Source organism: Hyperoodon ampullatus (assembly GCF_949752795.1).
Source record: "Hyperoodon ampullatus genome assembly, chromosome: 2".
Classification (NCBI taxonomy): Eukaryota; Metazoa; Chordata; class Mammalia; order Artiodactyla; family Ziphiidae; genus Hyperoodon; species Hyperoodon ampullatus.
The window spans coordinates 25,514,829-25,534,826 of NC_136915.1; the positions used below are offsets into that span (position 1 = coordinate 25,514,829).

At 38.6% G+C, this 19,998-nt stretch overlaps 1 protein-coding gene across 9 annotated transcripts in view; it reads right to left on the minus strand.

Moving 5' to 3' along the window:
- The window catches only part of PUM1 (pumilio RNA binding family member 1), a gene marked incomplete at its 5' end in the record, with an annotated part of 125,949 nt that overhangs the window by 60,573 nt on the left and 45,378 nt on the right, over nt 1–19,998 (minus strand). For 4 of the 9 annotated variants that reach the window (XM_079697153.1, XM_079697152.1, XM_079697154.1 and 1 more), the window contains 4 exons: nt 1,180–1,450; nt 3,433–3,599; nt 12,747–12,925; nt 13,892–14,000. The exons of 2 other annotated variants lie outside the window; for them this stretch is intronic. In XM_079697153.1, the coding sequence (XP_079553279.1) occupies nt 1,180–1,450; nt 3,433–3,599; nt 12,747–12,925; nt 13,892–14,000 (726 nt within the window). Of the gene's footprint in view, nt 1–1,179; nt 1,451–3,432; nt 3,600–12,746; nt 12,926–13,891; nt 14,001–19,998 lie in introns of those variants that run through there. 3 more of the 9 variants (XM_079697156.1, XM_079697155.1, XM_079697159.1) reach the window with 2 other exon arrangements.

Here is a 19,998-nt window from a genome sequence, read left to right on the forward strand (position 1 = left end):
AATTCCTATGGCAAGGTGAGCATACCTACTGGGAACTACGCGGAGAGTAGTGTACACTTTTAGTTCACTTTCTCTCTGGAAAAAGAGTTGGTTAATTAAACCTAATATATCCATCTGATATGAGCACAGAGTATGTACATCACATCATCCCTTAAAGGGGTTTGTTTTTGTAAACTTCACATGGTTAACTTTATTATCCAATCATCTATCAATCAAAATTCATTTAAAATCAGCCGTTTATGACAACTAAAGGGACAGTATGGTACAACTGATCTACAAAGACCATAAGCCAATTTTCCCCATAGGAAAAAATTATAGATATGTAATTTCTAAACTTCAAAATGAGATTTTAACCTTTCAAACCTAGAAGTTTATATTTATATTCCAAAATTAAGAAGTATCAGAAATTCATGGCCCATCAAACTGCTTGTAGCCACAAAGGAGAACTTGTGGTACTTAACATGATCAGGAGGCTACCTACCCCCGTTTTATAATTCAGACAGCTAATCTTTCTTTAAAAAAAATTAAACAGAAGCATCAGTAAACCCTAGAGTTAGTCATACCATGCCTTCAAAACCAGAAGGCACACATACAATATATTCCAAAGACTTATGAATAATAAAAGAAAAGCCAGGTCATTTCACTGCAGATTTTATGTGGCATGATTTGTGTTTTTCCCCTAATTACATTCTAACTCTTTTGAAAGGTACCAGGTATGTCTGTTACCTGCAGTAACTCACTTAATTAAAAGACAGGACTAATAAGACATCTGGCACTGGGCTCCTGACAGTGGCAGACAACAGAGTTTACTATTTTAAAGACAAAAACCAACAGCAGTACAATCACATTAATCTTCAGTGAATTAATTTAACATTCAAGAGGATTGTGTTACAAGAGGTAACACCACCACATCCCCTCCCCAGGCCCTGAAGAAAGAGAGGAACCAAAGGAAGTACACAGAGCAGGGTGGTCTCTTGCCAATAAACCTCAACATGGGAATAAGCTTCTGGAGGGGAAGATGCCGAGGCTTTGTAATCCACATCACTGTTGGGTTAATAAGGACTGGCTATCGACGGCCTAAAATAATGCCACCCTCCTCCCATTACCCCATTCTCAGTTACTTGAATCATGTGCTGGCTGGAGGGAGAGCAGAGAGAGCGACAGAGACACACACAGTACCTGTTGTTGAGAATTGTAGTCAAAAAGTCCCACAGTTGCTGCTGCTGAGTCCACAGGTACCTGCGTGCCTGAATAATCAAACTGAAGAGGCTCCATGCCCACATGTTCCATGGGGTCCAAGGGGACACTCTGGGACTCCATGTTGGAGAAATCCTCCACAGGCTTGGCACCATTGGTGCTGGTCAGCTGGGCTAAACCCTCAGAACCATTCTGGTTTGGACCCAGAAGATCCACTTCATTAGCAGAGTTCTGGCAATTACCAGGGGTACGGCTAAACAGAGAAAGTAAAGGGCATTAAACCTTATTTTGAGTGGGGAGGGACACTACAGCAACCTAAGTTTAAGGACAACGTGCTTGACACAGCTCATTACCAATAGTATTTAAAACTATTTCTACAAAATGACTGGAGACCCTTCTGGTGCTTATATGTTCTATCCTATAAAATGACTCTTCTATTGCTTGCCTCTCCACCACAACCCACCCCTTAAATTTACATTAACTGCTATTAATTTACAATCCCTTTAACCAAGGGGCCCAGATTTGAGGAACACTGGATGAACTGGGAAAAAAATCACTGCCTGTGGCATCCATGAAAACAGAGATCCCAAAATACAGGTAGTAAAATATGCCCCCCAAAAGCAACATCTACTCTTTAAACAGAGTCAATGGACAAAGTAGTTTCTAAGAGGAAATTCCATATCTGAGAATAATTCTATTTCAAAAAAATATTTTTTTAATAGGTGAAAATTTTGTGTGTGTGTATTTCCTGGGTACCACTGGCCACTGATAAAACTGACTCCCCTTTTCCCCTTCTAAGAAACCAGAAACAGACCATTACAAAATAGTACAAAATAAATTCACATCTAGGATAAGCCCCTGCTAAGGAGACAACTCTAAGAATTAAAAGTAATATGAGGATGTAATTTATCATCCAAACCAGGACACTCCTAAGAGCAAAAAAAAAAAAGGCAGTGTTAAGAAATATCCTGGACACAGGTATAAACAAATACTGTCCTGGGTAATTCAGGACACATGATCACCCTATGTAAAAAGATTACAGGACTATATTATTCCAATTCAGACTAATATAGAATAATATTATATTCTAGTCAGGGAGTATAGCCTGTGACTACATTCTAAGCCTAAAAGAAATCTTATCGCTGGTACAAATGAAAGCTCTTGTCGTGTTCCTTGACAGACACACAAACCCTACCACTACCACCTGTCCCGAAGTCAAATACCACAAGACAATGTCACAGGCTGCTTGAGATTCAGGATGGAGAGGCTACCCAAACTCATCTGAAAGACCTTAGATAAATGTTTATTTCTCTGTGTCTCAAATTTCTTCCAAAGACTGTAATTCTTTACACTCACAAGATACAAAAGTTAGGTTAGGAAGACTAAACAATTGAATGCTGTTCTACAATGACCCGAAATATATCTTAATTTGACTTTGTAGATTATTAGGATAAGGGGTGGGTGTGGGTGTAGGTACACACATATTAGTTTTAGACTACAACTACATTACTAAAAATTAAATTCTCTTAACTATACATGAGTGACTAAGGATTTTTAAATTTTAAAAAATCATATACCATCACTAAAGGTTAGCTACATAAATGAAGAATAAACACAGCATCGTTTTATTACTGTGCATATTAAAATTATAGGGTAAAACCTGCAAATCAATTACAACCAGAGATGGAATGAGAGGCCTCCATGGAAGGGATATATGATTAAGAACAAGTCACTTGAGCTGCATCTCTGGTTCTTCAAAATGAAGAAAATGATACCTAACCTGCCTACCTCAAAGGGAGCTTATGAGTCTCAAGTAAAAGAATGCTTAAGTTCTCAACTGTTTTTCCTTCCACTCTAACATGCCAGAGCCATATGACACACTTCCATTAGTAACCAAGATTTCTCCCAAGATAGTGATTTGGGAGAAATCCCAAGGCACCCATCCCAGGTGATTTTGATATTTGAGAATCACTGAAATGATCTTTATGAAATCATCCTGCAAATTACAGAGCTCTATACAAATATATTGTTTTGGCAAAACATCAGGCATGGACAAATCTTAGAAAGTTCCACCTTACCAGTTAATTTACAATCTTTGTGGTATGGCCTACACTAGACCCAATAATTAAAAAGGACACATAGAGAGGGAAAAAGAAAACTAAAATCAAAATAAAACTGAATGAAAACAAAACCCATAACCCCCATTCAAAAATCAGAAGTGTAAAACATACAAACCTAAAATCTTTGACGTCTGCGTCAATCCCATTCTGCACTGGTAAACCATTGGTCTTGTCCATCACATCACCCTCCTCCTTCAAATCTCCTAGCTTATCTCCATCAAACGTACCCTTGTTCTTCTTTTCACCTTTGTCGTTTTCATCACTGTCTGCATCCCTTGGGCCCTGTTTAAAAAATAGCTTCAGCTTCACTAATCATCATCAACTAACAATAGTGGGCAACCACTGTGGACACCAGACTACACTAGATGCTAATTAGAACAGGAGAGTGTCCATGACCTTTCAAGACATTACAATCTAATTAACAGACAACACAGAGGCAGGAACACTGCAGAAAGTCTTGCCAAATGGGGGAGACAGACATACATTTATGTTACAGAGTTTAGGACAGTCTTATCATGCCCAATGTCCCACCACCTCATTTTTTTCCTTTCTACCCAAAGCCCAACCACAACTTTATATCTCTTGGTTCTACGTCTCTGCTCTCAAATCTAACTCTATAGAGTAGCTCAACTCCTAATAAGCCCCAGGAATGGCAGCTAATAGTATAGTTGGAATGTACTAAGCCTACAAAATGAATTTCCTACTTCCATTGCCGATATAAGCTCCTCCCTTACTTCTGAATATTGAGCTAAGTGTGGTCTAACATCATTCCAATTCGATTACTCTATACACTTCATCTTGGGATATATGCCCTGCCAATTTGCACCACCACCACCACCCCAGTTCCACCCAATATCTCACAGTTTACTGAAACTATAATTCACCAAACATCCTATACTTGATTTTTTTAATCCTTCAAAACATGTTAAATCTAACTATGAAATTCTTTCACAAAGAGTACTCTAAGAAGTGCTTACCAGTTGCCTCCCACTGCCTGTCCATACCAGGGACTACATGAGAGCATGTTAAGCTGAATCATTAATGCAACAGAATTTATTTCTGAAGTGCTTCAAACTACAAAGATTAAAAGACTGGACCTAAAAGAACTGATGTGGTGCCAAGCACACTGATGGTCTGTTTTTTAAGGAAATTAAGTCTGTCTCCTCTTACCAACATTCTAAGTTAAGACATGGACATTTAAAGCAAATATGTCTTGATTTCCAGAAGGAAAAGAAGGTTTGGTATAGTGACTTGACATGGTACAGAAAGCTTTGCAAAACCTTACCCAACGGTTAAGTAATTTTGCTTTTGTAAAACTAGAGAGAGGTAATCTTGCTTGTCCCCATCACTGACTTCTGGTTTAAGGAAGAAACAAATAGACCTGGACCAAAAGAAAGCTCCTGGTAAAAGGGAAGATCCAGTCAGAAGATGATAACTACTGCACAGCATTTCCAGTCACCACAACCAAATTTCACTGTGGGGCGGATCACAAAGGGAAGCTAAAGCAGCAGACACTCAGTTATGAATGGGTAGGTAGGCCTGCAAATGCAAAATAAAAAGATGCTCTCAAAGTAGTTCTTAGCCATCTCTGGCCCAGAAAGACCAGACTCAGGGACCTTGACGATCTTAGACCTTTCAACTACCAAGTTCAAAGCCCATTTTGCTTTCAAAATCATTCTCTGTTCAAATGTGACACAGAAAAAGAAAGATTTCATGGCTAGTATGAATAAAGGAACATATACCAGAAGGGACTTAGAAAGGATATATAACTTAGTTTTATGTAGCAGCAAGATGGTAAACTATAGTTTTGGCAGCAAATGAGATATAACTTCTACATCTTCAAAGTATAACACTGTTATTGGTTCAAAAGGAGTAAATGACAGCCAATTAAGCATGACATTGAGATCCCAAACCAGATATAGGAATATGACAGGATTCTAAAGAAAGAAAGAGCTTTCAAAATGTCCAGAGATAAAAGCTCCCTCCTCCTACAAAGGTAAAACTGACAGAAGCTATGTACTCATTTTTATATCCCCAGCACTGAATACAGTGCTGGGCAGAAGTTCAAAAAATATGACAAAGAAAACTGAAATGACAAAAAAAATCCTGTAAAACTGAACTGATAAAATAAGAAGGATCCTCCCATTATCTTTATCATCAGGTAAGAGTCCAGGAGGTGGTGATAAACAACTGTACCTGAATTAGACACCACTAATGTCAATAATAAAAAAAAGTATTAGAAGGATCATCCCATCCTACCAACACACTTAAGTAAATCTCCCACAAATCTACAAATCAAGTCACTGGCTCAGGAGTTCAGCTCCAATTTCTCCCAAGGAGTTCAAAACGTCTACAGGCAAAAATGGGAAGGAAATTTGATAAAGCAGAAGTAGGAAGTTTCACCAATGAGCAAGAAATCTGGGTACAGAAGAGACTCACTCACCAAATCAACGTTCTTCATGATCTTTCCCCAGTGACCCTTCACAAGGGCTTGCTGAGAAGCTGCTCCCCTTCTGTAACAGCCAAGGGCTCTGGCCTGAACACTTAGTCACTGATACTTACATTCTCAATTTTACTACCAAGGGCAGATTTTCAAAGATATCCCTGGGATGGGCTGGTTTTTACCAATGTTATACAGTCCACTTATATAAAATATAGCTACCTGGTTTTCTACTCTGACTAGGCCAGTAATGCCTCAGCAGAACAGTAGGTTCCTCCTATTTGACGGTGAGGGACCCAAGGAAGGCTTCCATACTTGATCTGGATGGGTTTACAGTGGGTGTTTCCATTTGGTCGAAATTCATGAAGATAAATGTTTATGACTTGTACACGTTTCTGTACATGGTTTTAACAAGTTCTAACAAGTTCAGTAAATCAACAAAAGCCCTAAATTAAAATAGTTGACATGAAGTCTGATTTCTGAATGACACCAAGAGCACAAGTAGGAAGCTATTCTGTCAAAAGTCTGTTATTAAAAGAGATTACAGAATACAGGGTTCAGGATCATAAAAATGGTCTCTTAGAGATCTGGGGACCCTAGAGAGAAAAGAATAAGGGTACAAATGGGCTGGTATGTTTTATGGGATTTTAAAGTTTTTTTAATGTGTAAGATAAAGTATTCCTTTAGGAAAATACTAACCCAGATTGCATAGAACCTACACTCTTATCTCAACTGCTAACACTTACTGGACTTTGGACAGGTCATTAAACCTGAGTCTTAGTTTCCTTTTCTATAAAACAGGGATCATTTTGTTTAAAACAGAGTAGTTGTAAACATCAATGAAATGATGCGTATGCAAAAATTCAGTATAAACCATTTTATACAAATATGATACTAGTAAAAGCTGGGATAGTATGCACTGGGATAGTATTTCTTATATAACATTATCTGAGATTTTAAGATTAAAAATCTTCAATGCCCCCAATTAAGTGGTTTAACTCAAAGAGAAGGGTACAGCCAATCTGGCCCTCCCAGAGACACTGTCATTTTCACAGTGCAGAGTGGCTCTATTGTTGGTGTTGAACATCACAATCTTTTTAAAACTTTTCAAGAGTCTGGGCTTTCTCCCAGAGATTCTGATTTAACTGGTCTGTAGAAGCTCCCATAAATGTTTGTAAAAGTTTCTCTTCCAATAAGCACTCACAATTGAGAACCACTACAATTAAGTCCAAATAAGTATCCTAAAGGCAAGGGGTATGTTCTGCTTTTTTGTCACATATTACCTAGCACATATTAATATTAAAAAAGTCTATTGAATAAATGAAATAAAAAACAAAGAAGGATTAATAGCATCCTTTTGTTGTAGGCTCCCTTTAGATAAATTACAATCCAGAACTGTAACCTAAATTCAGGCCTCAGAGAGTGTTCAAAATACAAAGAGGCCGAGCCCAATCAAAATCTCTAGAGTAGGGCCAAGGAGGGTTCTTGAGAGATCAGATCCCAGATCTACACAGAGATGGAACAATATGCTCTGTTGCTAGATATCAAAGAACTGAGAGAAGAGCAGACAGAAAGAAGAACCATGTACAGTGTGGATCACAGTCCATCCAGCCATGGCTCAGCTTCCTCAAAAGCCTCACATAACAAGGGGAATATTTCAGGGAATACCTATTAATTCTGGATGAAGTCAGAGAAATGAGAACTTAATTTTTCCTGCTATTGCAGAGATCTCACCACAAAGCTCCATATGGCAGAAGTCACATTCAATGAGATTAGTAATTTTCTTCCCTTTTTTTCTAAAACAATATTTTTGTGTATTTGCTTGACACTCAGTCCTAAAGCCATAACATTAACTAAAATATTGGTTTCTCCTGTGTACACTTCTCAGTTTTTCACAAAATGCCCCCCAAAAACCAAAATGTCAACTTTCTTTGAAGTTCAGCAGCTCAGTAGCTCCACTAGTAATAAAAAATTTCAAATATTAAAAAAAAAATGAGTAAAAGTTTGAAATTACTAGTCATGTGAATTACTTTTAAATTAACATATTAAATATAATCGTATTGTGAGAAACGAATAAACAAACCAGAGTAGCATATACCTTAGTAAAAAGCAATAAAGCTAAGAACTGAAATTAGAGCAAAGTTTGAATTCAGGTCCCACGACTTCCCTTCTAACCCTCGTTTTCCTCATCTATAAATTCATAGGGACAACATCAACCTCAAAGGGTTGTTGTTTCAGGTATTAAATAAGGCAATTCATGAATGTGCAATCCCTTTTAAAAGATTATTTTAAATATTTTGTCTAATTTTCACATTTTTCCCACTGCCTTTCTCAGACACACCCACCCTCACCTCCACTCCCCCTAAAGCTTCAAATTTGCTGGATAGCTTATGTTTTCCCCCCTGGAAAGACTATGGCTTTAATTATTAAACCCTCTGTCCCACTGACTTTTCTGAAATATCTGTACAGAATCAAGCCACCACCAATTATTACATTTCATCACATCTCTGAGACACCATCAATTTATAAGACATACCATCATTTTGTGTGTTGCTAAAAAGGAAACACTGGCAATTAAACTATATCATTTGAAAAACGCATCCCAATTTCAAAATGAACAAAAGTGGGGAGGTGTGCACTTTAGAAACAGTGGAACGTGGAATATACCAGGCGCTGTATATATGATCACCCAATTCCTGGTATGCAAAAAGGTAAGAAGAGTGTTCCCCTCTGCTGTGGTACCACCATATCCAGGAGGAAATAGAGACGAAAACCAAAAAAGTTTTCTGAAAGTTGTGCTTTTTTAACTTTTTATTTAGTCAGTGTCTAAAAGCTTGACATCACAAAGCAGAGCACATAGATTTCTTGTTCAAAGGAAGCTCAAATCTGAAGGGGCTCCAACCTGAGATAAAAGTTTCTGAATTTGATCTGTAATCTTCCAAGAAAATTATAGAGCAGTATTTATCTAACTTTAATTTTATACAAATCACCTGTGGGTCTTGTCAAAATGCAGACTTCAATTCAATAAAGTCTGGAGTAGAATCATTTCTAATAAGCTCCCAGGTGCTGATAATTTTACTGGCCCAAGGACTTTGTGGAGCAAGATTTTATAAGGCTTACAAAGCATTTTCATATATATTACATAGCCATATGAATTAGACTTTGTGAAAATGAGGAAATTAAGGTCCAGTTGAGACTCAAACCCCTGCATTACACTCCACAAAGTTTTTAAACAAAAATCAATTAAAGTGGCACTGGCTGACTGAAACAAATGCAGTGGAGACTAGAAAAGCAAGTCATCAATTTTGTGACCTAAGTGAATTGTCATGAGTGTGCAAGCATCCTCCAAGTCAGAAAGCAGCCAGTCTCTACAAATAAGCAGAAAGGTCTTCCCAAGATATTTTTTCTAAAAGTCTTTCTTCTGCAAATTTAGGGTGGCCTTGACCCTAACTGAAGTTTACAATGGTCTTCTCATTTACCTAGGAACCATAAACCAGAAAGGTAGAAATGACGATCCACTTTTCTGACTGGCTAGGCTTCAATCTATGTGATGATCAGCTGGTATTTCAAAAGACCAATAGCGGTGTCCTTGGATGGGTAATTTCACCCAGTGGCCTCAAAACATAGTAGTTACATGATTGTGTAACCACCCAGAACCATGCTTTGTTTTGTTTTGGGGTGTTTGGGGGGATGGGTAAGGGGACCTGTCTTTTTCCACGAATCAATAAAATAAAGGATATAAAAAGGAAATAAATTAAAAGACTTGACTCTGACTTAACTGGTATTCTGAGTTTTCCCATTATTCTGAAAACTGCTACCCTGAAGTTTCTGATTCATACTCGGAATACTATCAAAAGTTTACAGTGGGTGCTGAGAACAAAACACTGCTGTCGGATTCTTTTCAACAGCCTGCAAGTACTCTTATCTCAGAAGCCAAAACAACTAAGCTGAGTCCATCTGTACACTCAACATCAACTTAAGAAAGGCTCAGGAAAGCTAGACAAAGAGTTAAATACCTTCATTCAAGCTTTAACCGTAAAACAACCTTACTGAAAATGGAAAACCACTGCAAATGAGTAATGACTTTAGTTCTAAACCCCTTTAACTGAAAAGTTAATCAGAGTCTGGCTTCTCTGTTGTCAGTATCTGAGAATAGCCCCTTAGTACTTGATTTGAGGTCTACATTCATTATGCCATCAGCGATGATGGTTTTAGCTCTCAGGGGATTAAAATGCGGCTTCTCCATGGCTTATTGGAGGTAATGTTGGTACAGCCACCCCAAAAAGGAAAACATCTGAGTGCTCTGATCCATAAACCATCAATTAACTATCTACAAGAAGCAGATATCCTGTCTTCCTTGGCCTCTGAACTCAGCACTCTGAATGACAAACTAGATTTAGTTAAAAAAAAAAAAAAAAAAAAAAGCCCACCTCTTCCCATAAGATCAGCAGGATACAACCAAAAAGCTCATAAAGCAGTTCATTGATCCTCTGTTCTCCATCCACCAAAAGATCAGACGTGCCAATGTGATGGACTGACGTCACTAATCAGTCTTCCTGTATCACCATTTAGGTGCAACTCAAGTCAAAATACGGGATAATAGGATAATATTTCATTACCCACAACCTTCCTTCTGAAAAGTTGGAACACAGATTTGGAGAATTTTCATTTATCGTTATGCAAACCTCAGCAGCTCAGTAACACAGATGCTTTTTAGAGAGTTCAATTTTCTGACCTCTATCCTGCGTTCCTCTATCCTGAGTTCTTCCAACTTCCTCTGGTGACAATACTAAAAATCACCAATCTCTCAAGACAATTAAGCATAGAAGCCACCTTTACAAAATCAAATAAGATACTGAATACAAAAGATACAGCCTCGTTACAGATTAATGAAATAATTGTTTAAAAAGATAAAAACAGGAAAAAAAATAAGTCAGCCCCAGTGTTTCACCTTTCTCCTAATTCTAATTATTTTTCTTCTTCCTACAAACTTCACAGTAACCCAGGCACATGCCTGGTGGCTAATGCCCAAGATTTAGAAGCTGGTTACACATTATAGAGAACTCATGGCAAGAGTCATACAGGTTCCAGTTCACCACAGTAATGACTTACCTATGCACAACACTAACTTTTCTCCTACAGTAAATAACTAAAAGTTATAGGCAGAAGTTGGAAGACAGCACTTCCTCTGAGGAATCTGCACTCTTGAGATGAGGGAAGTGTGAGGTAAGAAAAAGAGGTGAGCTGGGGATAAGCTGAAAGAAGAGAAGAAGTAACACCATCCTTCCCATGAGACAACAGGCAAATGATCATTTTGCCTGATCCCATTCCTCACATCCAAAGGGTAGATCTTATTCTTCCCAAGTAGCCTCCTGGGAAGGTTCAAATACAAGAAGTCTTTTCCAATCTGATCTACAAGCCACTAAACCTGACCTATGCCGCTGCAGGGTCAAAAGACCCAGAAGTAATCAGGTCAGCTTTGGAATAGCTACCATGCAAGACTCAGACAAAAGCCCCAATTTAGTCCCTTGATCTTCCTGAAGGTAATTATACAAATGAACGATCCTGTTCTGGCTAAATTCCTCAAACCAAATTTCTAGATGTGGAGCTGGGAGAAATCCAAACCAGCCTCTTAAATAAGTTCATTTCACCCCCACCCCCCATTTTTTTGGTGGAATCAAAAGCTCCGGCCACGTGTCAAGTGTCAACGTCAGCTGAAGCATCCATCATCTTTGACGTGCCTAGAATTAAGCTAACTCCATGGGAATTCTGGTTACCTTGGATGCCACCTGTTATCTCCCGCCAAGCAAGTCAACAATCGTTCATTTCATGTCCACTAACGTATTACAGAATTGAACTTGACACTTGAGAAAGCTGCACCAAAAATGTACTACTGTGACTCTAGAGAAGTTTCAAGTGGAACTGGGAAAATAGAACCAAGCCTCTGATACCTAGCAACAGATGTCTAACAATAAAAACACTGACAACAAATGCTATCAAGATAAAAGAATGTAAGATAGTTGTAAAGGCGAAGTTATTATTATGATTTGGGGGAAAGAAGGTCTCTTAAAATGATTGCCAACCAGTAGTATTAGCCCAAAAAGACTTCAGGGAGAAAGTGCTTTGAAAAGGTACAAAACAAGTTGAGTCGCGAGAAAAGGAAGGAAGAAAGATTCAGGGTGCCTTTCACGGCCTTCCTAGCTGTGACCTGGAATATAAAACCAGTCACAGAATACAAAATGAGGAAGACTCAAACAGAAATACATCTTAAGACTTTTAGATCTAGAAAGTCAATGGTATAAGAACGAACTAGTTTTGAGAAAGGCTATCAAAGATGCTTGAGGAAGACTGCTTAAGACTTCAAACGGGAAAAGGCTGTAGACAGAGAAGCTGCTCTAGCTACAATTGAGCATCAGAGAGGTCAATGGTGATGAATCTGAAAAAAACTGAAATACAGAATTAACAGAACTTCTAATTTCCTGACAGCCTGGGTATGAGAAGCAAAGCTATTCAAAGAGGGCCAAAGATCATTCCATAATTAAAGCCTAGCTAGCAAAAACAAGAATGACCCAACATATCTGATCCATTTTAAGGATCCTAGGGTATTGGCAAATCACTCTCTCAGATCTATTCCCTATTGACACCTGCCTTCAGTTTTGTGTTAATTCCTTCTCTTTTTATTTTTGTTTGTTTGTTTTAAACTAAAAATGGTGTTTTCTGGTAGGCCAATGAACTGCGATCTAGATTTAAGTCCTTACCTCACATTACTATCATTGAGTCCCAAAAAAACATCATTTCTCTATTTTTAAAAAGTTTAGTTTACATCTCCTGCTGTGTTTGCTAAAATCTAATTGCAATAAAAGCATTTTTTAAAACCCTGCACTTAGTGCTGTGAATATCTAAGGAAACTAAACAGGCATGTTTTGCTTTAGGGGAAAGGGGAAAGAGAGAGAGAGAGAGATAGGAACAAGTTCCTCAAGCCAACTTACAAATCCTCCTTTTCTTAGACAGGAATCGCCCGGGGATGAGCTCAACACATACTCCACCATGCTAACGCCTAGTCCCCCACTCTCCGACCGTGGGGACAGTACAGAATTGACCTCACTGTTCACATGGAAACTCTGACCAGGTCTTCTCTGCACCATGATTGGCTGGGAAACTGAATGATCTACAAAAAAGATACACAAGCATGATACAGTGCAGCCAGAGGCTCAAACAAATTATGAGTGATGTCTCATGGATAAACCAATGACTGGGAATCAGGAAACCTGCCATGGTCAGTTGAGCCAAAACCTCCTATTGTGTTTTCCCTAAGTATAATATTCTACATAACCTAAGGAAACGGAACACACCCCTCATATATCCAGGATAGCAGAGCAATACAGCAGTTCACATAACTGGTTTATCTAGCTAAGTGGATAAATTAATGTTTACCCCTTTCAAGTAGCAGAATTTCTTTTTAATATATTTTATTGGTAATGTTACTGAAACAAAATGTGATCTTACTGCCCTTTTTAAAACAATATAATTTGATCTTTTCTGATGACCACTGTCATCTGAGGTTCCATTCTTATATTGCTATAACACAGCACATCAGCTTCTGAATTTTCTGTCTCCTTCCTCCCTATCAACTGTCATTTCTTTCTGCTGTCGGTATGTCTGCCTCTACAAGTTCTCCCCATCCCTTTCTTCAGGGGTAGTCAGTCAGAAGAGCGTCCGTGCCCAGTGACTTATTTGGCCCAAACCACATTTATAGATAGATCACCCCATACACAGTACACAGGGGCAACGGGAGGAGAAAGAAACATGAACTTCAAATGGCAGGCATGGATTTTCTAATTCCAAGTATGCTGACAGCAGTACAGAACAAGAAGTTGTAGCTGAAATTACGGTCATTTCAAATAAGACCATTCCCCTGTGGCTAGCACTTCAGTAAAATATTGAAGACCTGATTTTGTGTTAATTATGTTTTAATAAATTACATCATATAAGCTCCTTCATGGCAATTATACCACAGGACAGGACATTGCTTGACATGCTTGTCACTGACGTAAAATTCACAACTTGCCAATTGCTGAGGAAAGGAGCTCTAAGACAGGCATAAATCACAGTACAGATGCTAGATCTAGATTACCTGATGTTCCCCAGGCACTGTCTCGCCATTGATCACCCAGGAATATTCCTTTTGGTCCATCTTTGCTGGATTCATCTGTTTCCCAAAACTTTTTACCTGGCAAGAGCTGCTGCAAATTAAAAATAATAGATGCTTTTAAAGAATTCATAAAGGATGAAAGTACAGCAGTCAACACTTTCTTTTAGACAAGGGTACTGAAGATGCTCACGTGCCCTCAAGGTCTTTAATCACAGTGTTCTGACTCCGCAGATTGTGGTCAGAGCACTACTATGTGTTTGGTAAAAGTCACAAAGAGGCCTAATGCAAGGGGGGCTACAGATCAATGCATCGCAATAGAGGCTCAGCTTAAATATCTAGAATTATTCACTTAATCTATGCCAAGATTTTTAAAGGGGGGGGGGATTCATACTAGACCTATCAGCTAACTGCTAAGAAGATTCTTACTGAAAAAGAAAGTACCTACAACTACTGAAAGGCTACTTCTGCCTACATGTATACTAAGGGGCCCTACAAAGTTACTCAAGCTGTGGCATGAACTGAGACCCCAGCTATGGAACACTAGAGGCAAAATTCACCTCCTTCATACACAGAGATTCTGTTTAACTGAAATACTTTCAACACCACAAAGAAAAAAACTAAAACAAAACAAAAACAAAAACAAAAAAACTTCCCAACCACAACATTAACCTGTTCCAAGATTTTGGAAAGACAGAACAGCTATTCCCCCATTACTGGAAGGGAAATAAAAATCTCCTCACCTCAGTTAGTCTTAAGAATACTTAGTAATGCCACTAAAGTGACTTCACAAAACATTCCACACCTCATAAAAATGCAGGCATCACTAGCTTTAAATTAGCTTCAACCAAAGAAATGCAAACTACCCTTTCAAGCAAAACACAGTACAGTTTTGCACAAGATCAAAGCATTAGTGACCTGTTACAAAGTAAATTTCCACTAGAACCCCACCATTCTTCGTTCTGGTTATCAGCTTAACTCACTAAAATGTCCCTCTTATTTCTTCTAATTATGTTTTCACTTCAGCTGCTACTAGTCAGACAAGAAACTCAGAAGTCTGAGACAGTACACTGCTTTTGAGCATAAAAGAATGCACCTGAAGAGTTGAATTTCTCAGAGGAACAGAATAAAAACCCAGAAAGTACAAAACATTTGCTCTCCTCCTTGACAATAAAGGTTTACCTTTTCTATTTATAACCCATAACCCAATGATAATGAAGAAACATCTCAACTTTGCCCTCACTAAAATGAATCTCAGCTTTCCAACCTAAATTCTGGGTTTCTTGACATCAATTTATTCTAGCTCTATAAAACTATCTGGTAGACATGGGTTACTAACTGGAGCAAAGCAGTTTCCCTTGTACTTTTTTCCCCTAACTTGTTATTTTCTAGTCCAACAAGGTCATGACAAAAGACACATTTCGGCTTGACACTTAATTGCACACACGCATTGGTTTACTTGAAGATGAGCAGTTACAAGCCGTCAATTCCTAATGTGCCTCTAGGGTTCATTCTCTGAGAGAAGCAAGGGCACAGCTGGTCTGTTAACTTGAGGGGGAGGGGGAAGGGGTGGGAGGGAGGGAGAGTCCAGACCATAGCTAGGCAGTGGAGTCAGGAAGCCCTGGACTAGACGACTTTGATGTGTCATAGGACAAACGGCAGGACTGCCCTGGGCCTCATTCTCTTTGCATTGATGAAGGAAATATTTTTCAGGTTGCTGTGATGATTAGAGATGTTGCTGATGCGGGCCTAACACAATGCCCACCACGCAGGAGGTTCTCGATAAGTGTATTCAGTGGCATTACACCAAGGCAAAACAGCTGTAAACCACAGATGGGACCCTGAAAATTAATGTGTACTAATGCAGAACTCTAGAATTCTTGCCTTTGAACTTATTTTTCTCCTCTTAATCTCAAAAATGCCCTCCTGTAAGATTACAAATAGAATTTCTTTCCCTATTGGCTGTACCCCTTCCAACTAACATTCTGATTTTTCTCTTATATTTTGTAGGGAGTGTAAGCAAACAGGAGTCCGCATCAACTTCTCCTCTGTGTACCAGAAGAAAGAATGTCAGCACAAGGGACTCCTCACTTGTTGGTTAACTTTAGTCTCCATATATTGGAAAGAGAGCAAAAATGATCAAATATATTCATTATGGTGCTTATCCCTCTCGACACAAATTTGGAAATCTTTATTCAAAACTCATGCTTCTCTAAGCCACCAGCCTCCATGTGTAAATATAGTCTGTCCATAATTTGTCAAATTGCTTAGTGAAAGCAGCAGCCCTTGAACTCAAGGCTTCAAAAATGACTTCTAAGATCTTGTCATCTTTCCTCATAGCTTGCCAGGTTGTCGCAACATGCAAAGCCAGCAAAAGCAGCTCCATATATAAGCAAGGCTGTTTCCAGGCCAAATTCTCTCATAAGGAAACAATAATACAACAAACATGTAGAAAGGTACTAAAAAGTGAAGACTGTACTTCAAAGTAGTAATAGATGCAACAAATCTCAAAGGAATACAGTCATCCCTCGGTATCCAAGGGGGACTGGTTCCAGGAGCCTCCTTGGATACCAAAATCCTCAGACGCTCAAGTCCCTTATATAAAATGACGTAGTACAATGCATACAGTACACACTGAAAAATTCAAGACCCTAGTCAGATACCAAGAGGAAATGGTGTCTTCCACTATTAACAGTATGTATAAATATAAATCCTAAATAGATGCTAGGAGCAGCCCCCAAAGTACTAAAACCCCATATGCTTTGGCAAAGTAACCAAGAAGATCAATTAACTATTATTAATGAAAACAGCAGGGACTGAAAAGGCAAGTCTGTAAGAGATAAAGGAAAAGGAAGTGGTAGAAGAAGGTGGTAGCAAGCCAATTCTGGGAGGAAAAAAGGCAGAACCTATGGTTTGCAGGAGTGCTGTGCAGATGAAGAAAAGTAAACTACTGTATCAAGGTCCCTGGGCAAGGACAGAGGCAAACTTAGCAAAGCTCCTCAGAGTCTCTGGACCTTCCACAGCATTTCTCTTTCCTCCAAAACATACCCTTCTCCACTCTTCAGCTGAGTGGCAAGCAGCACCTGAAACAACTCCTAATGTCTGTACCTCTTGGTACTCAGTCCCTTGTGTAATTCCCCCTCTTATCCTGTCTGTGGGCTGAACCTACTGACTTGCTCCTAAGGAGTAAGAGAGGGCAAAAGTGAGGGGGTGCCGCTTTCAAGACTGTCTTTAAAATATACTGACTTGCATCTTGCTTCTACTCCTCTCTCGCCCTCTCACCTCACTTTAACGAAGCTAGCTGCTATACTGTGAGCTGCCCAATAGAGAGGCCCATATGGCAAGGAACTGGACATCAATTCCTTAGGAACTGAGGCCCTCAGTCTAGCAACCTGCGAGAAACTTAATCCTGATATCAACCACGTGAGTAAGCTTGGAAGCAGCCCATTCCCCAGTTGGACTTTGAGATGACTGCAAACCCAGCTGAAATCCTGACTGCAGCTTGTGAGGGACCCTGAAACAAAGAATCTTACAAACTCATGACTGGGCTCCTGACCTACAGAAACTGTGAGGCTTAAACAACGTGTTGTCTTAAGCCACTAAATTTTAGGGTAATTTGGAACATAGCAATAGATAACTAATATAGCTGTGAATATACGGAAGAGTTTTCTTTTATTTAAAACATCTTTAAGAGTCTGTTTTCAAGAAGCACTTCTTGTTCCATTTCTAATATCTAAAATCAAAGTGCTTTTTTTGAATTTGGAAAAAGTTACATCCGTTCCATTTCATGTTTTCCCCTATTTTGTCTTATAGCCCTTCTGTATTACAAAAAAAAAAAAGACTGGCTTTTTAAATTCGGCAAAATTAAATGGACTTAGACTTGTTAAGCTTACTGAGAATTAGTAGCAATCACATAGTCAAGAGTCATCTAAAATAAAGACATTGTTCGAATCTGATCATATTAAAAGGAGCTATAATCTATTGAATATAAAACAAAGTGATGATGAGTATCCAATTGTTATTTCAAATTCAGATTCAACCCCTCTAAAGGTAATATCATCCACAGCACTGGCTAAAACATCCTGCTTCACCAACCCACATCAGGAGTTGCCAAACCTTCACTTAAGCCACACCTAAATTCAATCATCAAACATTCAACTAGTGTATGAAAAGACAGTTACTGCTTACCCCATCAAGAACTTGGAAATACTGTTCTTTGACAGGACAACAAAGAACAGATCACAGAAGAGGTTTACAAAATTCAATTTAAAGAAAGATTAGGCAATTAGAGGATTAAAAGATTTCACAATTCTAAAGGAAGATAAGGGAATTAGAAATTGGTCCAACAAAAGCAAAGGAGACCCAGGGAGTCAGATGTAGGCAGTATCAACCAATATGCATGTCTAGGGAGAGGACATATGATTCACAAACAAGTCTGTCCTTATACAAGCAATTAATGGCATCAGGCTAGATAGTAGCTTGGGTACAGCAGCCACTAAAAACATCCAAGTAACTTCCCTGGCTCAGACTGCTTAGCAAGCAAACTTAAGAGAACTTTGCTTCCTCCTATAGCCAAACATGCTGATCACTGAACACAATTATCCTGTCCACTTGAGAGTTGTTATTTCTCCTTATAAATTAGTAAACTGCATTTTAGTTTTCATACATTAATCTCTTGTGGTTCTAGTCAGTATAGGTCAGTTCTATAATCCAATCACCTCTAAATTAGTAAATCCCTTTCAAGACCTACAAACTGAGAACCAGGGCTTGGGAGGTCCTACCATCCGACACAGCAATACAACAGACCTTGTACTCTTCCATGTACTGTCCCATTAAATGGGATTCCTAAGTGCTTCTCCAATAGTATCTGTTCTCCAGTCTTTAGGAGAAAACCACATACACTATTTATCCCAGCTTGAACCACAGGTTTGTAAAAGGAAAGACTTAAGGAGAGTAAAGAAATCAGTAAGCTTATTCATGAGGCTTCTGGAGAACAAAGTAGAAATCAAGCACTGGTTTATGAGCAATGTTAGCCACTTGGGAAACCTCTAAATTGTGTTTGGAAACACCTTTTTTTTAACTCATCTAACAGAAAAGACAATACACAAAGCACACTTGCACAATCGACCACCACATTAACCCTTACTAAGAGTCCTTTAAACAGAGGTGGAGACAATAAACTAAAAGGCTGAGAACATCAAAAGCCTCTAGGCTTCTTATTTTAAGAAGTAATATAGTGGTAAAACACACACAACTACTCTGAAATCATTTTAAAAAACAAACAACAAAAAAACACTGGTTTCAAATCCCAACTGTGTGAATTTAACTCATCTAGGCCTCAGTTTTCTCACCAATAAAATGAACTGTTATGAACATTAAATAATATAGTGTGTAAAGGAGTAGTACAATGCTGGACTCAGAGTAATCACTCAAAGAATTAGCTGCTAACATTATTTAATAATAAAATAGTAACCAACAGACTTCACACTACTAATGGCATAGCCAATGAAATGCTCCTGTGTACTCACCTAGCAGATGTGAGCACAGCATCACCCAGCCCACTTCAGTGTAAATCTATAAAATTAGGAGCCTTAACAAAACACTGCAGGAAGAACTATGATTAGAGCTTTGCAAAAACTAAGAGGCAAGCTGATTATTAAAGACTGGATGTGTTTGACCATACCACCATTAATACTTGCATAGATGGAAACTCCAATAAGCACTCTGTACTCAAGAGGACTGCTTACACACAACACAGGCTGCATAGAGCTATCTCTCAGAGCAGAAATTTGGCTTCTTAAGGAGTACTGTTCACAGGGATGCTACAGTCCCGAAGGCATGAACAGGTTTAATCATCTCATGTGGCAATGCAAACTTCCAACACAAGCTTAGTTTCATTGGAATGTAGCAAATGCAGGAGTCAAATACCTGATATTTTAACTAGCTGGTAAGATATGCCCCCCCCAATTTTTTAATCTCTTGATAAATATTCTCATTACATTAAAAGAACTTGATATCAACTCAGAGAAAGGACCGCTCAGTACTGATAGAAATAAAGTAGTATTATTGGTAAACACTGTCACATGTTCTAG